General features: G+C 36.2%; 2 protein-coding genes and 1 non-coding gene across 5 annotated transcripts; 1 reads left to right on the top strand and 2 right to left on the bottom strand.

The window, feature by feature from the left end:
* Positions 1-588: 588 nt before the first annotated feature.
* Positions 589-2,532, bottom strand: LOC132165493 (wall-associated receptor kinase-like 15). The gene is made up of 2 exons (XM_059576083.1): positions 1,613-2,532; positions 589-901 (listed from the first exon to the last, which is right to left on the bottom strand). The coding sequence occupies exons 1-2, from the start codon at positions 2,463-2,465 to the stop codon at positions 849-851; spliced, it is 906 nt and encodes a 301-aa protein (XP_059432066.1). The 5' UTR covers positions 2,466-2,532; the 3' UTR covers positions 589-848.
* A 2,239-nt stretch (positions 2,533-4,771) lies between these two features.
* On the top strand, positions 4,772-13,205 carry LOC132165490 (chaperone protein dnaJ A6, chloroplastic-like). Of its 3 annotated transcripts, none has more exons than XM_059576080.1 (8): positions 4,772-4,937; positions 7,013-7,127; positions 7,902-8,043; positions 8,233-8,290; positions 10,335-10,377; positions 11,626-11,674; positions 11,768-11,848; positions 11,935-13,205. In XM_059576080.1, exons 2-8 carry the CDS (start codon positions 7,021-7,023, stop codon positions 12,787-12,789), a joined length of 1,335 nt encoding a protein of 444 aa, XP_059432063.1. In that variant the 5' UTR covers positions 4,772-4,937; positions 7,013-7,020; the 3' UTR covers positions 12,790-13,205. The 3 variants fall into 3 exon arrangements, with proteins under 3 accessions (XP_059432063.1, XP_059432062.1, XP_059432064.1); XM_059576079.1 differs by having other exon boundaries at positions 7,009-7,127; XM_059576081.1 differs by having other exon boundaries at positions 6,997-7,127.
* Positions 13,206-13,748: 543 nt separating this feature from the next.
* On the bottom strand, positions 13,749-13,833 carry TRNAM-CAU (transfer RNA methionine (anticodon CAU)). The gene is given in 2 exon segments: positions 13,749-13,784; positions 13,796-13,833. It is a non-coding gene; the product is annotated as a tRNA-Met (tRNA).
* Positions 13,834-15,043: the final 1,210 nt, after the last annotated feature.

Below are 15,043 nucleotides of genomic sequence, written 5' to 3'. Positions count from 1 at the left end.
TAACTTTTCTCTTAAGTTTTTTTTTTTTTTTTTTTAAAAAAAAAAACTGCATGTGGAGGGGAGAGAGAGCCTTAAACTAGAGAGGGAGAAATAACTAGAAGTTTGCCCAAAATTGGGTTTAAGTTGTGGCTGTATCACACCTCATACATTAATAGATTAATTTCTAAAAAAAATGGGTCATGCTACCTAGAATTAAAATGGCCAAAAGATGGACTTTTTAATAAAGCCAAACATTTCTTTTTTTATTTTATTTTATTTTATTTATTTTTATTTTTTTGTTGTTGTGGAAGGGAAAAAAAAAAAAAACAAAAGAAGATGATATGGCATCTTGTCACATAGACTTTTTTGGGTAAAATATGGAGTTTTTATTATATTCTAGCATATCTCTTTGATTTTTGTCTATTTTTTGAAATTTCAATTTTGAGCCTAACACAACTGTTATGTGACTTTGTATCACGTAAATTAAAGTTAGGTCTTAGATAGAGTTGAGTTGAAGTTGAACCCTTATCATATCTCATAACGTAATACTACTATATATCATGTCAGCTATAATTAAAGTTAATTATTTAATAATTAACGTAATAGATATGAAAGTAAGATATGGTTTGGCACATTGCAATAGGCCACACCACGTGGATGTGTCACGTTCATGCACAAAGGAGATGCTTGTGCGTTACCTCCTTTATTCCTCTCTTCTTTTTCATGTCATAATTTCAGCCTACTTTACAACTTTCCCATTCCAAAAGGTCCCAAAGTACTCACATTTCAGAGATTTCCACTACAACATAAGAGAGCTACTTACTCCAGCTAAAACCCCCCCACCCTAGCTAGTAGCCTACTCTCTCTTCTCAAGTAAGTAACCACAAAATCAGGCCTGCCAACAATCTAAACCAAATTTCCCCTGCAAAATTACCAAAAACAAATTAATAAGAAATATAGAAATCATATACCCAGATTTTACCTCATTTTTTTTCTTTTTTTTAACATATCTTCACAAGGAGAGAAAAATGGGGAAGGAGATTCGAACTAATGATATCTGTTTCATGAGGTCGAGTTCCTAACCGATTGAGCTACTCTTTAAAAATATACCCAAATCCTACTTAAGATCAATACAAAAGTAGACCTAAGCATTCACGCCGTCTAAAATTCGATGTAAATTTGAGTGAAAATTCTACATCCACTTGCTATTTAACAAACAAAAAAAAAATTGAAAAATAATATTTAAATGAAATAATAGAAGTTTACAGCTAAAATAATGAGTGAGAATTGAAAACGTGGATTGCTAAAGTAGAAAAAATGTTTTTTTTTTTTTTTTTTAAAGTTAAAATGGAGAATTTTTTTTGTTGCTAAATATGCCTTTTTTATGCCCAAGAAAAGCTACCCTTTGCATCATCCACACTGGAATATTATATTAATTACCAAAAAGCAAAAGAATGAAGGTATATGGACATATTCTAGCCTGAACAGCAAAAACATACTTGAAATCAAATTGCAGTTTGATTCAAGCGTAAGCATCTACTACTGCACGTACACTGTCACACCTTAATCTTATCTTAAGCCACTGAAAAAAGCAATAATAATTGATGAACAAAAAGGAATCCCTGCAGATTACCTGTTGGCGAAGAAGCAGCGCTCCAAAAGACCCCCTGATTCTGAGTGCTACTATAGCAATCCATGGTTGTATTGTATCCACCCTTGCAAACGCAGACAAACGAATCCCCGGCCTGCGGCGCGTACCCGCACATGCCGCCGCTCATCTCGCAAGTGTTACACTTGGTGTCAATGATGTTGTTATCCAAAACCCCATTGACATACTTCAAGGCCACCCCATACTCCCATTGCGACGGATCAGTAGGGTACTCCCCCATCGACACGACTGACGCGTACCCGTCGCACTTTAGAGCCCTCAAATCCAATTCCCCCTTGCCGTTAAGGTTTGCCGGAGAGTACACACAGCACGTGTTCGTCGGCGGAAACAGTGGCAGGCCGGCCGAGACGACGGCGGGGCAGGTGTAGAGTGAAGCGCAGAGGTGAGAGTAAGAAGGGTCACATAGGGTGAGGGACGATGTTGGGGGTGTGCATGAAATGAGGATGAAAGTTGATGGGCCGAGCTGGAATGGACTGGCCCAGTCAAGGCCCAGGATGGAGGAGCACCGGTGCATGGATAAGCAGGTTGACATGTCATAGGGGGAGATGGTTAGGGTGGAAGTGGTGTAGGATATGGAGGTGATGGGGTATGAGCCTGTGTGGGTGGTGAGGAGGAGCTGTTCTCCGCCGGGTTTGCACGTCACGTAGGGCTGGAACCGTGGCGAGCCGCATCCATCGCCGGTGCCGAAAGGGTACTTGACTTGTAGGGTACCGCAGGTGCTTTGGCATGCAGGGCCTTGGGCTATGGTGAACTGGGGTGTGAAGAGGATGATGAGGAGGAAAAGGTTGAAGAGGATGAAAGATAGAGGATGTTCCATTAGCCTCTCTCTCTGCTTCTCTCTGATATGAGAGTGGATGGTTAAGCATACATGTGTTTTGTGTCTTGGTTACATTTGTAAACACAATTCAATGGATCAAACAAGAAGCAACCAGATATAGTACAACCATTTGCCAAATGACCAAAAGGTTTTTTATTTTTTATTTTTCCCAATTGAGTTAACCTTTTCCTCTCTCAAACCTTTTTGCCCTTGCTATTGGTCTAGTTAGGCAATATCCAAACTTTTTTTTGATGATGTTTTTATTTTTTTATTTTTTATTTTTAAAAGTAACATAAATATGAAAGTAGTTTTAAACATTATGTGTTTGAAATTCTTTGTTAATACTTTTTGCTTTTTCACTAAAAAGTAAAAAAGCTTATCCAAAAAGCGTTATTAAAGATAGCCAATCTTATTAATTATAGAATTTAAACTTCTCTTACTTTGTCTGAAGAGAGTCTTTCCTGTAGGTTGGGTTTTTAGCTGGCAAGCAAAACCCAGACCTAAATTGGGAATTTTCAAACGAATTGCCTATATATATATATATATATATATACACTATGGTTGGGGTTAAAACACAATTGGTGGGCATTAGATTCTTCATGATAAAGAAGGAATATAACTTTGTCGTATATATTCTCCACAATCTACATTATTTAGTGTGTTTATTACAATTTCTTATTGATCAAATTTCAATCCAATCTCCCACAATCAAACGAGCTAGCGACCTAAAGATGTCTGCAGGTACTCCCGCTGCAGTCCAGTTTACCAATCAAGCTAAGGTCGGTTGTTTCATGTTTCATGTTCTTCTACAAAACAATAAATGACCAATGAAATAAAATGACAAGAAAAACATACATGTTTTATTTGGGAAAGCCTAAAACACACGCTTTACCGTTGAAGCATTTCTTAATCAAGTTCGGGTCATAATAGTGAATGCTAGTCAAAGTCGTCAATATCCAAGTTTCGGTCATCATAGCTGATGTTAGCCAAAGTTGCCAATGTCCAAATTTTGGCTATATAGTAGCCAATGCCAGCCAAAGTTGTTGATGTTCAACTTCTAGTTTCTCTGCAGTGCAATGCTTGCACTACAACAAACATTTAATAGTGGTTGTTGTTTTTACCGTAACAGGCTCTTCACGAAGTTTGTTTGCAAATTGTACCGCTCTGTTCGGCATAGGAAAAGGCCCGGCTTGCTTATGGTTCTTCTAGGACCATTGTCAATCACCATTGCCTATTGTTTGGTCCTTTTGGACTAGATCCAGAATTTGTTCCTGTATTTGTACTGCATTTTACCTTTTGGGCGCTGTTGTTGTGGTGCCCTCCCCTTTTGTGTTTGTTTCATCATGTAACCCTCCTTTCCCTTGCTTGATTAAAAAAAAAAAAAAAAAAAATCCTAGTTATAGTAGTTGTTGACTAGAGTCACGGGTGTCCAAATTTCGGCCATAATAGCTTATGTTCGAATTTAGGCCACAATAACCATTCTTCAGCCAATTGATGTTCAAAATCAACACTCGTTAATTGATCATTCATCTTGTAGAGGCATGATAAAAATATAAATCCATTATGATAAATGATGATTTGGTTACCTTAAATTAAATGATTTAGTTACCTTAATTTAAGATATTTTTTCTTTAAAAATAAATTATATTTAAAATTATTCAAATAACTTTTAAAGCTCTATAAATAGATTATAGAGCCCTATACACAATCAAAGAAACAAAGAGAAAAAAAATACGACATATAAGGCTTTCATATGTAGATATAAGTCATAAACGGAATCATGTAATTTCTGCATCTTTCTTTTTATGTCTTTCATCTCTTTAGTTTTGGTAATAAAATAATAATAATAATAAAAAATTAAAGCAAGGACAGAGTAAAATAATAATAAAAAACTAAAACTATCAAAATAAGCATATGTTAATTTAATTTCACACAAATTTAATGGTATATATATTACTATATGAATAAAATAGCTCATTTTCATTTTACTTATTTTATTTGTTTGTTTAAATGATCTGGATAAGTAATTATTTGGCTTTTAAAAACAATTTGCGAAAACCCTAAAAAACCTTTCAAGTTTCTAGAACTGCAGAAAAAATATGAATAAGTTGAGCCGTCCACCTCAGCTCAAATAAGGTATCAACATTTGGCAGGCTGGTCCAAGCAGTCAGATCTGCGAACCCCCGAGAATAAACGAGAAGCGAATCGTGCGGTGGAGAAGCGGCTAGACACCAAAGGATTAGGTCAGGGAAAGCAGGGAATTGTACCTCGAAAGCTACTCAAATACTGTATTATCAAGTAAATGTCGTTCGCCAGTTAGAGCGCTCTAGAGCCTCTCATCCTCTGCAGCGACACTCCACACCAAACCCCGCCTCTCCGTCCCTCTCATCGCCAATACCAGAGCGCGCGCACGCGAGAGAGAGAGCGAAGCGACTGTCTAAGAATTCAACGAAGAAGAGCGAAGCCAAACAGGTGTTTTTTTTTTTTTTTTTCCCCCTCTCGTTTGAGTTAAGAAATGCCCTAAATCTTTCACTTAGTGCGCGCAAAATTCGCAACTGTGTTATTTTTTGTGTTGCTATGATTGTGTTGTTATCAGTGTGCTTGGTCTTGAATTGAGAAAGAATTTGCTGGTTCCATATTGTTATTGTTTTCATTTTGTTTCTTAAATTTTCTTGGTGAGCAGTGAGGATTGGTTTGGTTGTTGTTGTTGTTGTTTAGGTGTGGTCTGGTGTTGGTGGATGTGAAGCCCTAGTGGCTTAGGGTTTTGGCATGGTTTGGTTGGCGATTTTATTTTGGTTTGAAAAAGCCAAAGTAGCATAGGAAAGGTAGTTGCTGCCAGAATGCTAACCAAACAGCACTGTAGTCTTACACCCAAAAACCTTTTAAAAAATTGACATTTGGGGTCTGAAAATTGCCAAAAGAAGTGGGGGATGTTATTATGCATTTGGGTGCCAAATCACTACTTATCTCAAAAGCTTAAACTAATAGGAAATGCTGAATTTAATCATTTAATTAATATTATAATACTCTTTTTAATGTATAGACTCAAACTCTCTCTTAATAAGTGAAACCTAACATGTAGAATATTTAATTGAAATGGGGGTGATGGCGGAGACAAGGTTTAAACTCAAGAATTTTGCTCTGATACCATGTTAAACCACTATTTATCTCAAAATGTTAAGCTGATAAGAAATGATGAAGTTAATTATTTAATTAATACTTTAACACTCTCCATCAAGTGTGGGGCCAAAAAACATGCAAAATATTTTTAATTGAAAATGGAGGTAGATTGTGGGGTCAATGTTCAAACTTAAGATCTTTGTTCTGATAGCAAGTTAAATCACCACTTATCATAAAATATTAAGTTGATAGGTCACTCATTAAGTAAAGCAAATTGCCATTTGGTTGATGTTTCTGTCCTTGCTTAGAAAAATAATATACAATGTTTGGTAAAGTAATGAGAACAAAAAGTATGTTTTTGACGTTGAGGAATAAATATCATTTATTTAATTTTATTTTATATTACTCAATTTTTATGGAAATGTTTCCAAAGCCAAACAAAGTTCTAAGGTTGGCAAACTGCTTGGTTTGTGAAATTCAGTTTGCAATTGTGGCCCTTGGTCCTTTTCTTTAATGGTGAGTTGTGAACGGGGAGTGGGTTAGGTCTTGGGTTTTGTATCTTGCTGAGCTAAAAAGAAAATTCAATGTATTATGTTAACATTTGTTGCTGGTCTGGATATGAAAAAGATATATATTGCAGTTCCTAATGGCGAAATCAAAGGTCACACACTATCTGCTGCCTTGCTACCTCTGATATTTTAGACTTGTCTGGTAATATTAGGCAAAATTGTAGAAGTTTGTGCCTGCACTTACTCGGGAACCAGAGAGACCATCCCTAAAGTTTAGGTTTGGAACTAAATGATTCGTCACTTCTTGCTCGTTTGGAGTAACTTTTTAACCTAGGGGACTCCCACGTACCATTCTTACCATGTCTAAATGACTAAATGTGGACCAAATGCCAGTGGAAGTCATGTTTTGTTGAAGATGTGTTCAAACATGCCTGGAATTTTGAATTTTTTGATTGAAAGAATTTTGTTACTTACAAGACATTGTAGGACTGTAATTATTACCGTACAACCATTCATCACATTATGTTTTGACTAATATATTACTCATGTTGATTTGCAATTTCTCCCTTATTGGATTTAGAAAGAGCCAACAATATGTGCCATATGTTAATGGATCATTAAGCGAGCAAACAGAACAAGTCTTTGTGTGTCCAAACTCAAGGGGGTTGTGTTGCATACATGATTATGCTGGGTGTAATATATTCTTTCTTCCTTTTTTGAGTTTAATCCATGAATTCAAATTCTGTTTCTAAAATTAGCTGCTTTCATTAGTGAGTATAATTTCTTTTAATGTATGATATTCACCAAAAAAAAAAAAAAATCTTTTGGTGTATGATAAATGATATCCTGAATTGTATGTTTTACTTCTGGAAGAAGTCCATCTGGTTTTAACTCATAAATAGTTATTTTCTTAGCCAGCAATATAGATGGCGATTATACCTTCTGGAAGTACTTGGGTTGCTCAATGGGGTATTCGCCCTCAATGCATGCTGAGGTCCTATGTCACAAACAAGATCCCTACATCCCGGTATTGGTAAGTATCACTCATATATGTATAAGTTATCATCAATAGATTATTCTTCCTAAATAATTGGATTGTACAAGGATACCTTTCTTACGTTATTTCTTCAAAAGTTAACATGCACTCGAATACTGGTGTGGGTTTTCTTTTCTTTTTGTTTAAATTGATATTAAGCAAGAAAAAAGGTTGGATGTGAGGTTCCCACCACCCAAAAAAGAAAAAAGAAAAAAATAGAGAAGAAGAAGAAATGCACAAACTAATTGTGATAGCAAGTTGTCACATCTCTGAAGTGTGAAGAAAAGACACCCAGCTGAATTGAAGAGCATTTTACCTTGTTGATGAATTGGTGAGACTTTATTACACATTCCTAATTATGCATAGGAACTGTCCCAAATGAGATTCTCCTTGATCGAGTGTTGCTCTCTCAAAGTTATCCTAGGACCTTCACAAAGAGGTCTTCAAATATAGATGAATAACTCCTAGATCGACCATTCAAGATAGCACAAAGGAATGTAATTTAAAGCACGAAATAATTGATGAGGGGTGATTGTCTCGTCTTTGGTTAACACGTAGTAGTTCAGCAAAACTATACCTTCTCATGTCCATCAGGTCCAGGTGGCTTATTGTGACTGGTATATTAAATATTTTGGTGTCTTCTCTGATAATGTATCTGGTCGTGTTTAGATTTGTTTTTGAAACCAAACTATTTTAGTATATGTTAACCAATATTTTCATATATAGTAAACAGTGGAATTGTTTCACGTGTTTATATCAACTACTTTGCAGTACTACAGGCAAGATAAGCTATTTGTCAGCATCAAGTTCAAGCTTATTTTCTCGGGGTTCCTTAAATGTGCTATCATATCCGGGGACATCTCAAAGTTCACATCGTAGTAGGCTAGCTCGTTTCACAGTCAGAGCAGATTCTGTGAGTTTAAGCTTGTCTTTTTTCATTTGCTTTCAAATGATAATTGGGCTAAATGGGTTCTTCAATATTTATTTTTATTATATTAAAAATATGGTATCGGTGTCTCACTTGTTTTCTATTGTGATTAGAATGAATGTCAACAACTATTTTGTCTGTCAGATTAAGGTACTAATATCTATTAATTTACAGGATTACTATTCGGTTCTTGGGGTGTCAAGAAATGCCAGTAAATCTGAAATTAAAAGCGGTATATACACCTTTTACCCTTTTTGGCAGATTGTTCTATGAGCTCCTTTGGTTTTCTATGCTTTCTTTATTAGATACTTATATATATAAAAAAAAAGATGCTGTTTCATCTTTTACAGTGGTTTTACAACTAGTCATTTTATGGCTTTATGATGAACCAAATGCAGAGGCCAATCAGATTAGAATTCTCCATGTTTATTAGCAAAGCAAATGCTTTAATATTATGCTGTGCAACTCATAAGAATCTTATCTGAATCCTTATTTATTTGACTTTTGGTGCTTTGGAATTGTTTATGGATCGCCCCTCCACATAAATTGGGCAATATTTCCGGCTTTATTGGTAGGCTGTATGACACCCTGATCCCATATTAGGAAGATGAGGAGTAGCGCACATAGAGTGAGTGGTTTATAAAGATAGTCAAAAGTGCTAAGTTCCGGATTGCCTAGTTACTAGGTGAAATTGAGCTTTATAAGGAATTCTAGGAAAGCTCCAAATTAACTAATCCTTTGTTTTCATAGCGTAGATGTGACTAATGTTTTTTCCTGAGTTGTTATAAATGATATCAGAGCCACCTAGTAACCCGAGGACATGTAGTGTCTGAACACTACATGACGTGGCCTTGACAAGGACGTTAGGAGTTTGAGAGGGAGAGTTTATAACACTCTGGTCCCATATTGAGAAGATAATGAGTAGCCCACATAGAGTGAGTGCTTTATTAAAGAAAGTCATGAATAGTAAGTTCAATATTGCCTAGTTATTATGTGAAATTTAGCTTTATAAGAAATTTTAGGGAAGTTCCAAATTAACTAGTCTTTTTGAGGTCATAGCGCAAATGTGGCTAACGCTTTTCCTTAGTCGTTATAGCCAACCAAGGAATTGTTTGCACCCAAGTGGATTTGAACCTTAAACTTGATGAGAATGCCACCAAGACGAAAGCCCTTACAACTTGAGCCAATCTCTTGGGCTTAAATATGATCACATATAAGTATATATACGATCATGATTTTTTTTTTCTCGGCTGATTATGTTACAAATTATAGTATGACCTGTAGTGGATCACATGCTATGTGTGTAAGCAGAGGCTTCATGATTTTAATGATGTGAAGGCATTCCTTTGTAAGCAAGCCTTTCTATAGCGACTAAACTTGTTTGTGAATTTCTGGGGAGCTTTATTAGTGCTTTCAGATTGGAAAAATGTATGTTTGACTGCTGTATGAGATCATTGAAAATCATTGTCTGACACTGCTAAATCAGATATAAATGTTCACATGATTCTCAGAAGCTCATTTTGACATCTTCAACTATTATGATCTGAGTTGATGATGAAAATGCCTGGCTGTGGACCCCAGCATTAAGCCCATTTGCTCTCAAGTTTTATGATGTTTTATTTCATTTGATCATTTATAATTTTTCTCCCTAGTAAATTTTAAATGAAAGCCAAAATAGCACCTGCATCTAGCTTTGGTACCTCAGATGTTTAAGAAGTTAAGATTGTGATTGTGCCATTAATGCACTTGAAATTGTCATCGAGCTTTCTGCATTATCTTGATGAATGGGAACAGTTTAGAACAGGTGTCATTGATTGAGCCTTAGTTGCATAAGTTTCAACTCCATAATGGAAAAACTCCACAATGGATACACTCTAGAAAAGATGTGATAAATTTTAACTTTTGTAGATGGTAAAAATCTTCCGATCCAAATTTTAATATGGTGTCCAAAAACTTACTTATCAAAAAGAAAAAAAGTGTAAAAAAATGACATTTATGAAAAGGGAAAATATTATTTCATTATAAAAATCTATAAATAGGACAGGTGCAGAGAGTATGTGGAAGATTTTGTTGAAATTATTGACGAATTTTCCATCGGAGCTCATAGATACATGAAATATTATTTGGTTTATGATGACCCAAAACTGAAATATATGTTATAGTTTTATATTTTCCTTGATGCTTTGGCTACCAAACTTTAGTGATTTCTGGTGGTTGCCATCACCTGTTTCATTGATTAATGTCATGGTATTCATCATATGCTTTTCACTTTTCAGCTTATCGGAAGCTGGCTAGGAGTTATCATCCAGATGTGAACAAGTGAGTGGATTCTCCCTTTTTCCTTTTCCATAATTTTGATCTCTCTCCCTCTCTCTCTGTCCTGTGGCAATGTTAGTATGCTCGGCAGGGTTTTTTTTGTTATGAGTGAATAGCTTGTTATTTGTAAGAAAAGTATGTGTACATGATCATATTTCATTTGAGAATCTGTTACACATGTTGGTTATTAGATTGTAGATATATATATTACAAGCAAGGGTTTCCAAGGGCTCCCATTTTCCCCCCTTTATGCCACTATGGCATGTTGATAATTGTTACACAATATGAGGGTAGAGCTGATATTTAGGCAAATTCAGTGGGCTAATTTGTTTGCTTTATCTTTCAGAGATTAGTCAAAATGGGGTTTTTTGGGATTTGTACAAATGTGATATAGCCTTATGGTCAAAGCACCAAAATCTATATAAAAATAGATTTTGTTTGAATCTTGCGTTTTTGGAAGCTAGCACATTCTTATATTTTAATGTTCACAGTCCTGCTTTTTTTAGGGTCTGTAAATTTAAATTGAAGGGCCTAGTTGTCTGTAGGTAATGGGAAGTCCATCAGGATTTGGGAAGATTGATGGATCCTTTATGCACTCAGTTATTTTTGTTGTTAGTTACCTTAGGAAGGTAGTTTCCGTGAAATATTTTTATGTAAAAGGGCTCTCATTTTGCTTTAAAAATTGACCACCATCACCTTATGGTTAGTATTATTCACTAGTATTTTCCATCCAATTTATTGAAACTTTTTCTGAGTTGAGATGTATTGACTGATAACCACAAATAGTTAGTAACTTATGGAGGAGCTGGTTACATTCTGGTAACTGATCATGAACCCATTAAAATAAGAAAAACAAAGAATTGTGTCATGTTGCAATCTTAGGATTCGACTTCAACTATTGACTCAATTATGTCAAGACTGGATTCTGCTATCCTGGAAGTTATGTTCTATGAGGGCTTGATAAAAAAAAAATATAATAATTTCAAGTTCTACAATAATAATGATTGGAGAGCATGGGACTTTTACCAAGGTCTGTATATGGATTTTTTCAGGTTTGTCTTCACAGAAGATATAGAAGATAAAACAATAAATTGTAGGAGCTTTTCATAGTCAAATTTTTTCAATGAAGTTTACATTAGGTTGCCATTTAGGTTTGCAGAGTCGCACTGGCTTCATTTTATCCTGATCTATTCAGTTGATATTGCATATTTTTATTGACTTTGTTTGTAACTATCCTATTTTATGCTGCAGAGAGCCTGGGGCAGAACAGAAATTCAAGGACATTAGCAATGCGTATGAGGTAAAAGTACAAATTTGAGATTCATCATTGAGCTGTGGTAGTTAGCCATGATCTGAAGTAATCACTTCTTATATGAATTGACCTGTTTTGCAGGTTCTGTCAGATGATGAGAAAAAATCTCTATATGATAAATATGGAGAAGCTGGACTTAAAGGTGCTGGCATGGGCATGGGGGTAAGTAAATCTCTGATGATATTGAGAAAGAGAAATCTTTTTATCACGTCTTCTACCTTCTCACAGTGGGATAAACTCTATGACAGGATTTCAGCAATCCTTTTGATCTATTTGAGTCATTATTTGAAGGCATGGGTGGTATGGGTGGCATGGGTGGCATGGGGGGCAGAGCTTCTAGGAATAGAGCGGTTGATGGTCAGGATGAATATTACAATCTTGTCTTAAACTTTAAGGAGGCAGTTTTTGGGGTCGAAAAGGAGATTGAGATAAGCCGACTAGAGAGCTGTGGGACTTGCAATGGTTCAGGTGCTAAACCAGGGACCAAGCCATCCAAATGTAGCACGTGTGGTGGGCAAGGCCAGGTTGTCTCATCAGCAAGAACCCCATTAGGTGTCTTTCAGCAGGTAATGACATGCTCTTCTTGTGGTGGGACTGGGGAACTGTCTACCCCTTGCAACACATGTTCTGGGGATGGCCGGGTAAGAAGGACAAAGCGGATCAGTCTGAAAGTTCCGGCTGGTGTGGACGCTGGCAGCCGTTTAAGGGTCCGAAGTGAAGGTAATGCTGGAAGGCGAGGTGGGTCTCCGGGTGACCTCTTTGTAATTATTGAGGTTATGCCAGACCCTGTACTTAAACGTGATGACACAAACATTTTGTACACCTGCAAGGTATCTTACATTGACGCGATCTTGGGGACTACAATAAAGGTTCCCACGGTGGATGGCATGGTTGATTTGAAGATCCCATCCGGGACGCAACCAAACACGACGCTTGTTATGGCCAAGAAAGGTGTTCCACTTTTGAACAAGAGCAACATGAGGGGTGATCAATTGGTTCGCGTGCAGGTTGAAATCCCAAAGAGATTGAATGCTGACGAGAGAAAGCTCATCGAGGAACTCGCCGATCTAAGCAAGGGCAAGACTGCAACCAGTAGGAGATAGTTGTCTGTGGCATCATTTTGCATCCATCTATTTATTGCTGATCTCAATCAACTATATTCTCCCTTTGTGGTTGAACCCTGATGGACAAAGAGGGGAATTCAGCAGCCCTCGATCAGTTGAACTCTGGACAGGGCAAGCAGGTGTTTGTAGCCGTAGGTAAATTATATTGTGATAAATTTTCCCCACATACTAAATGACAGGAGGTAGAAAAGGAGGTGAAAATTGAGGGTATATCACTCTTTCATAATCTGTATTTAAACATAGAACTTTATTCTTTGAGATTGAACAAAAATTTGAGCTACAATGTAGTCGTTTGTTTTTATTTAAAAATTTTGAGGATCTCTGATGATAATTGTATCACATTTTTATGTTTTAAAAGGTTTTCTTTTCCTAACCTTACCAGGTTTTGGAATTCTGTTTTGGTTGTTGGTAATTGTTCTATTTGGTCTTCTTTTAGGTTACAAAGTAACAGCAATATCATGTGTTCTTCCTTCCCTTAGTCAAGTGGTTGTAGGGTTGCCTCGCTGGGCCTCTTAGCTTACCGCTAACCTCCACATTTTTATTTATGGACTCGGTACTCTTTTAAGCATTCTATTTTCTGCTAAAAATATTAATCCAACTGATGATGTCAAGTTCTTTCCACAAACATCATTGACTTCACTAAGAAACTGTGACGTATTAAGAGCACTCTCACCAGCTTTTTTAAAGCCTGTTCCTTTTTTTTTTTTTTTTTTTTTTAAATATAGGAAAAATCTAAAACAAGTTACATCAATCTTCACTATCCATTATTTTAATACAAAATATATCTCGAAATTTTGTAAAAAAGGTAAGGGTATATAGGAAAAGAGCATCGAGTAATATTGGGCCCTGTGGGCTTGTTCTTATGGAGGGCCGAAGTGCCTGTGCCAGTGAGAGAAGCCAGCTAAATATTCCAAGCGGAAAAAGACAAAAAGTTGTCTTGGGGTGAGAGAGGCTCGAACTCTCGACCTCAGGATAACTCAGAAGCTATGAGACCTACGCGCTAGCCAACTGCGCCACCACCCCTTTGATGAATTGTTTCATGGCTAAATATATTTAGACCTTATAGTCCTTTCGCATGATTTCTATACCCATTTTAACCGTCAGCCCCTCGATAGTTAAAATTTCACACTTGTAATTGAGCTTTTTTAACTTTGATATTCAGAAGTATAGTCTAGATTCCGTATGCAGGAGTTAATGGCATGCATTGGCATATATATCTTCACAAAAGGATCGGCAAGAGCGGAATCAGAAATTTTAATGATAAGCCCTTTGATCAAAGTCTTAATTAAGATTCACTAATCTTATTTATTCGGTAGATACGACGAGGAGACACATCGTTAGTTAATTAATATCTCGAGGCATTACATCAACATATATGCATGGTTGACGTCATACCAGGAAACAGAGTTGGCTTCACACCAAGAAGCAAAGTTATAATCTCAACTCAACAAGTTTTATTATAAATCAACTTTCATAATTATTCAATTGGAGTACATAAGCTTTTCAATAGCTAGACACACACTTATTCAGTAAAATAGATAGATAAGATAATGATGCAGCGTGATTTAGTGGGCTGCAGTGAAGAACATTAATAAAACAGCAGATATGTATTTCTAGATCTTGATTCTATCAATGATTTAATAAATCTTTTTGACAAAAGCTAGATACTCTTTAGGTTTTGAAGGAAAAGAGAGGAATAAACTCAACTTTGAGCATTCTCATTAATCAAAATCAATAATAAACAACAACTGCTTTTCTAGAGGCTATAAGCATTTATTTATAGCCTTAAAACTCATAAACCTAATAAAACACGAAGTATAGACTCATAAAACCCTAACCCTAATTTAATAACGAAATAAAGTCGGTTTAAATAAGTAAAATGCGGAAAATAACATAACGTCCCGTGTGCGCTCGATCGCAGGAACAAGGGCGATCGATCGCAGTACCAAAGAAGGGTGTGCTCGATCGCAGTCACAGGGAGTATCGAGCGCAAAACCAGGGACCAGGTGCGCTCGATCGCAGTACCAGACGCCACGACCGTGATCCAATCCACATCAAATAAGAAGTAGAAAATATAATCGAATGACCACTGCCAACTAACTACTATGACTAGACGTATTGTAAAACAATGAAACATTAAGGCTACATCTGGTATTGCAGTTCTTGGATGAACTCATGCTGGAATGGACTTATTCTCTTGCTTATTTCCTTACACTTCAAATAATTATACTAT

Source organism: Corylus avellana, chromosome ca11, assembly GCF_901000735.1.
Source record: "Corylus avellana chromosome ca11, CavTom2PMs-1.0".
In the NCBI taxonomy this organism is placed as follows: Eukaryota; Viridiplantae; Streptophyta; class Magnoliopsida; order Fagales; family Betulaceae; genus Corylus; species Corylus avellana.
The sequence above is the reverse complement of the archived record's forward strand: the minus strand, read 5'-3'. Positions and strand labels throughout refer to the sequence as shown.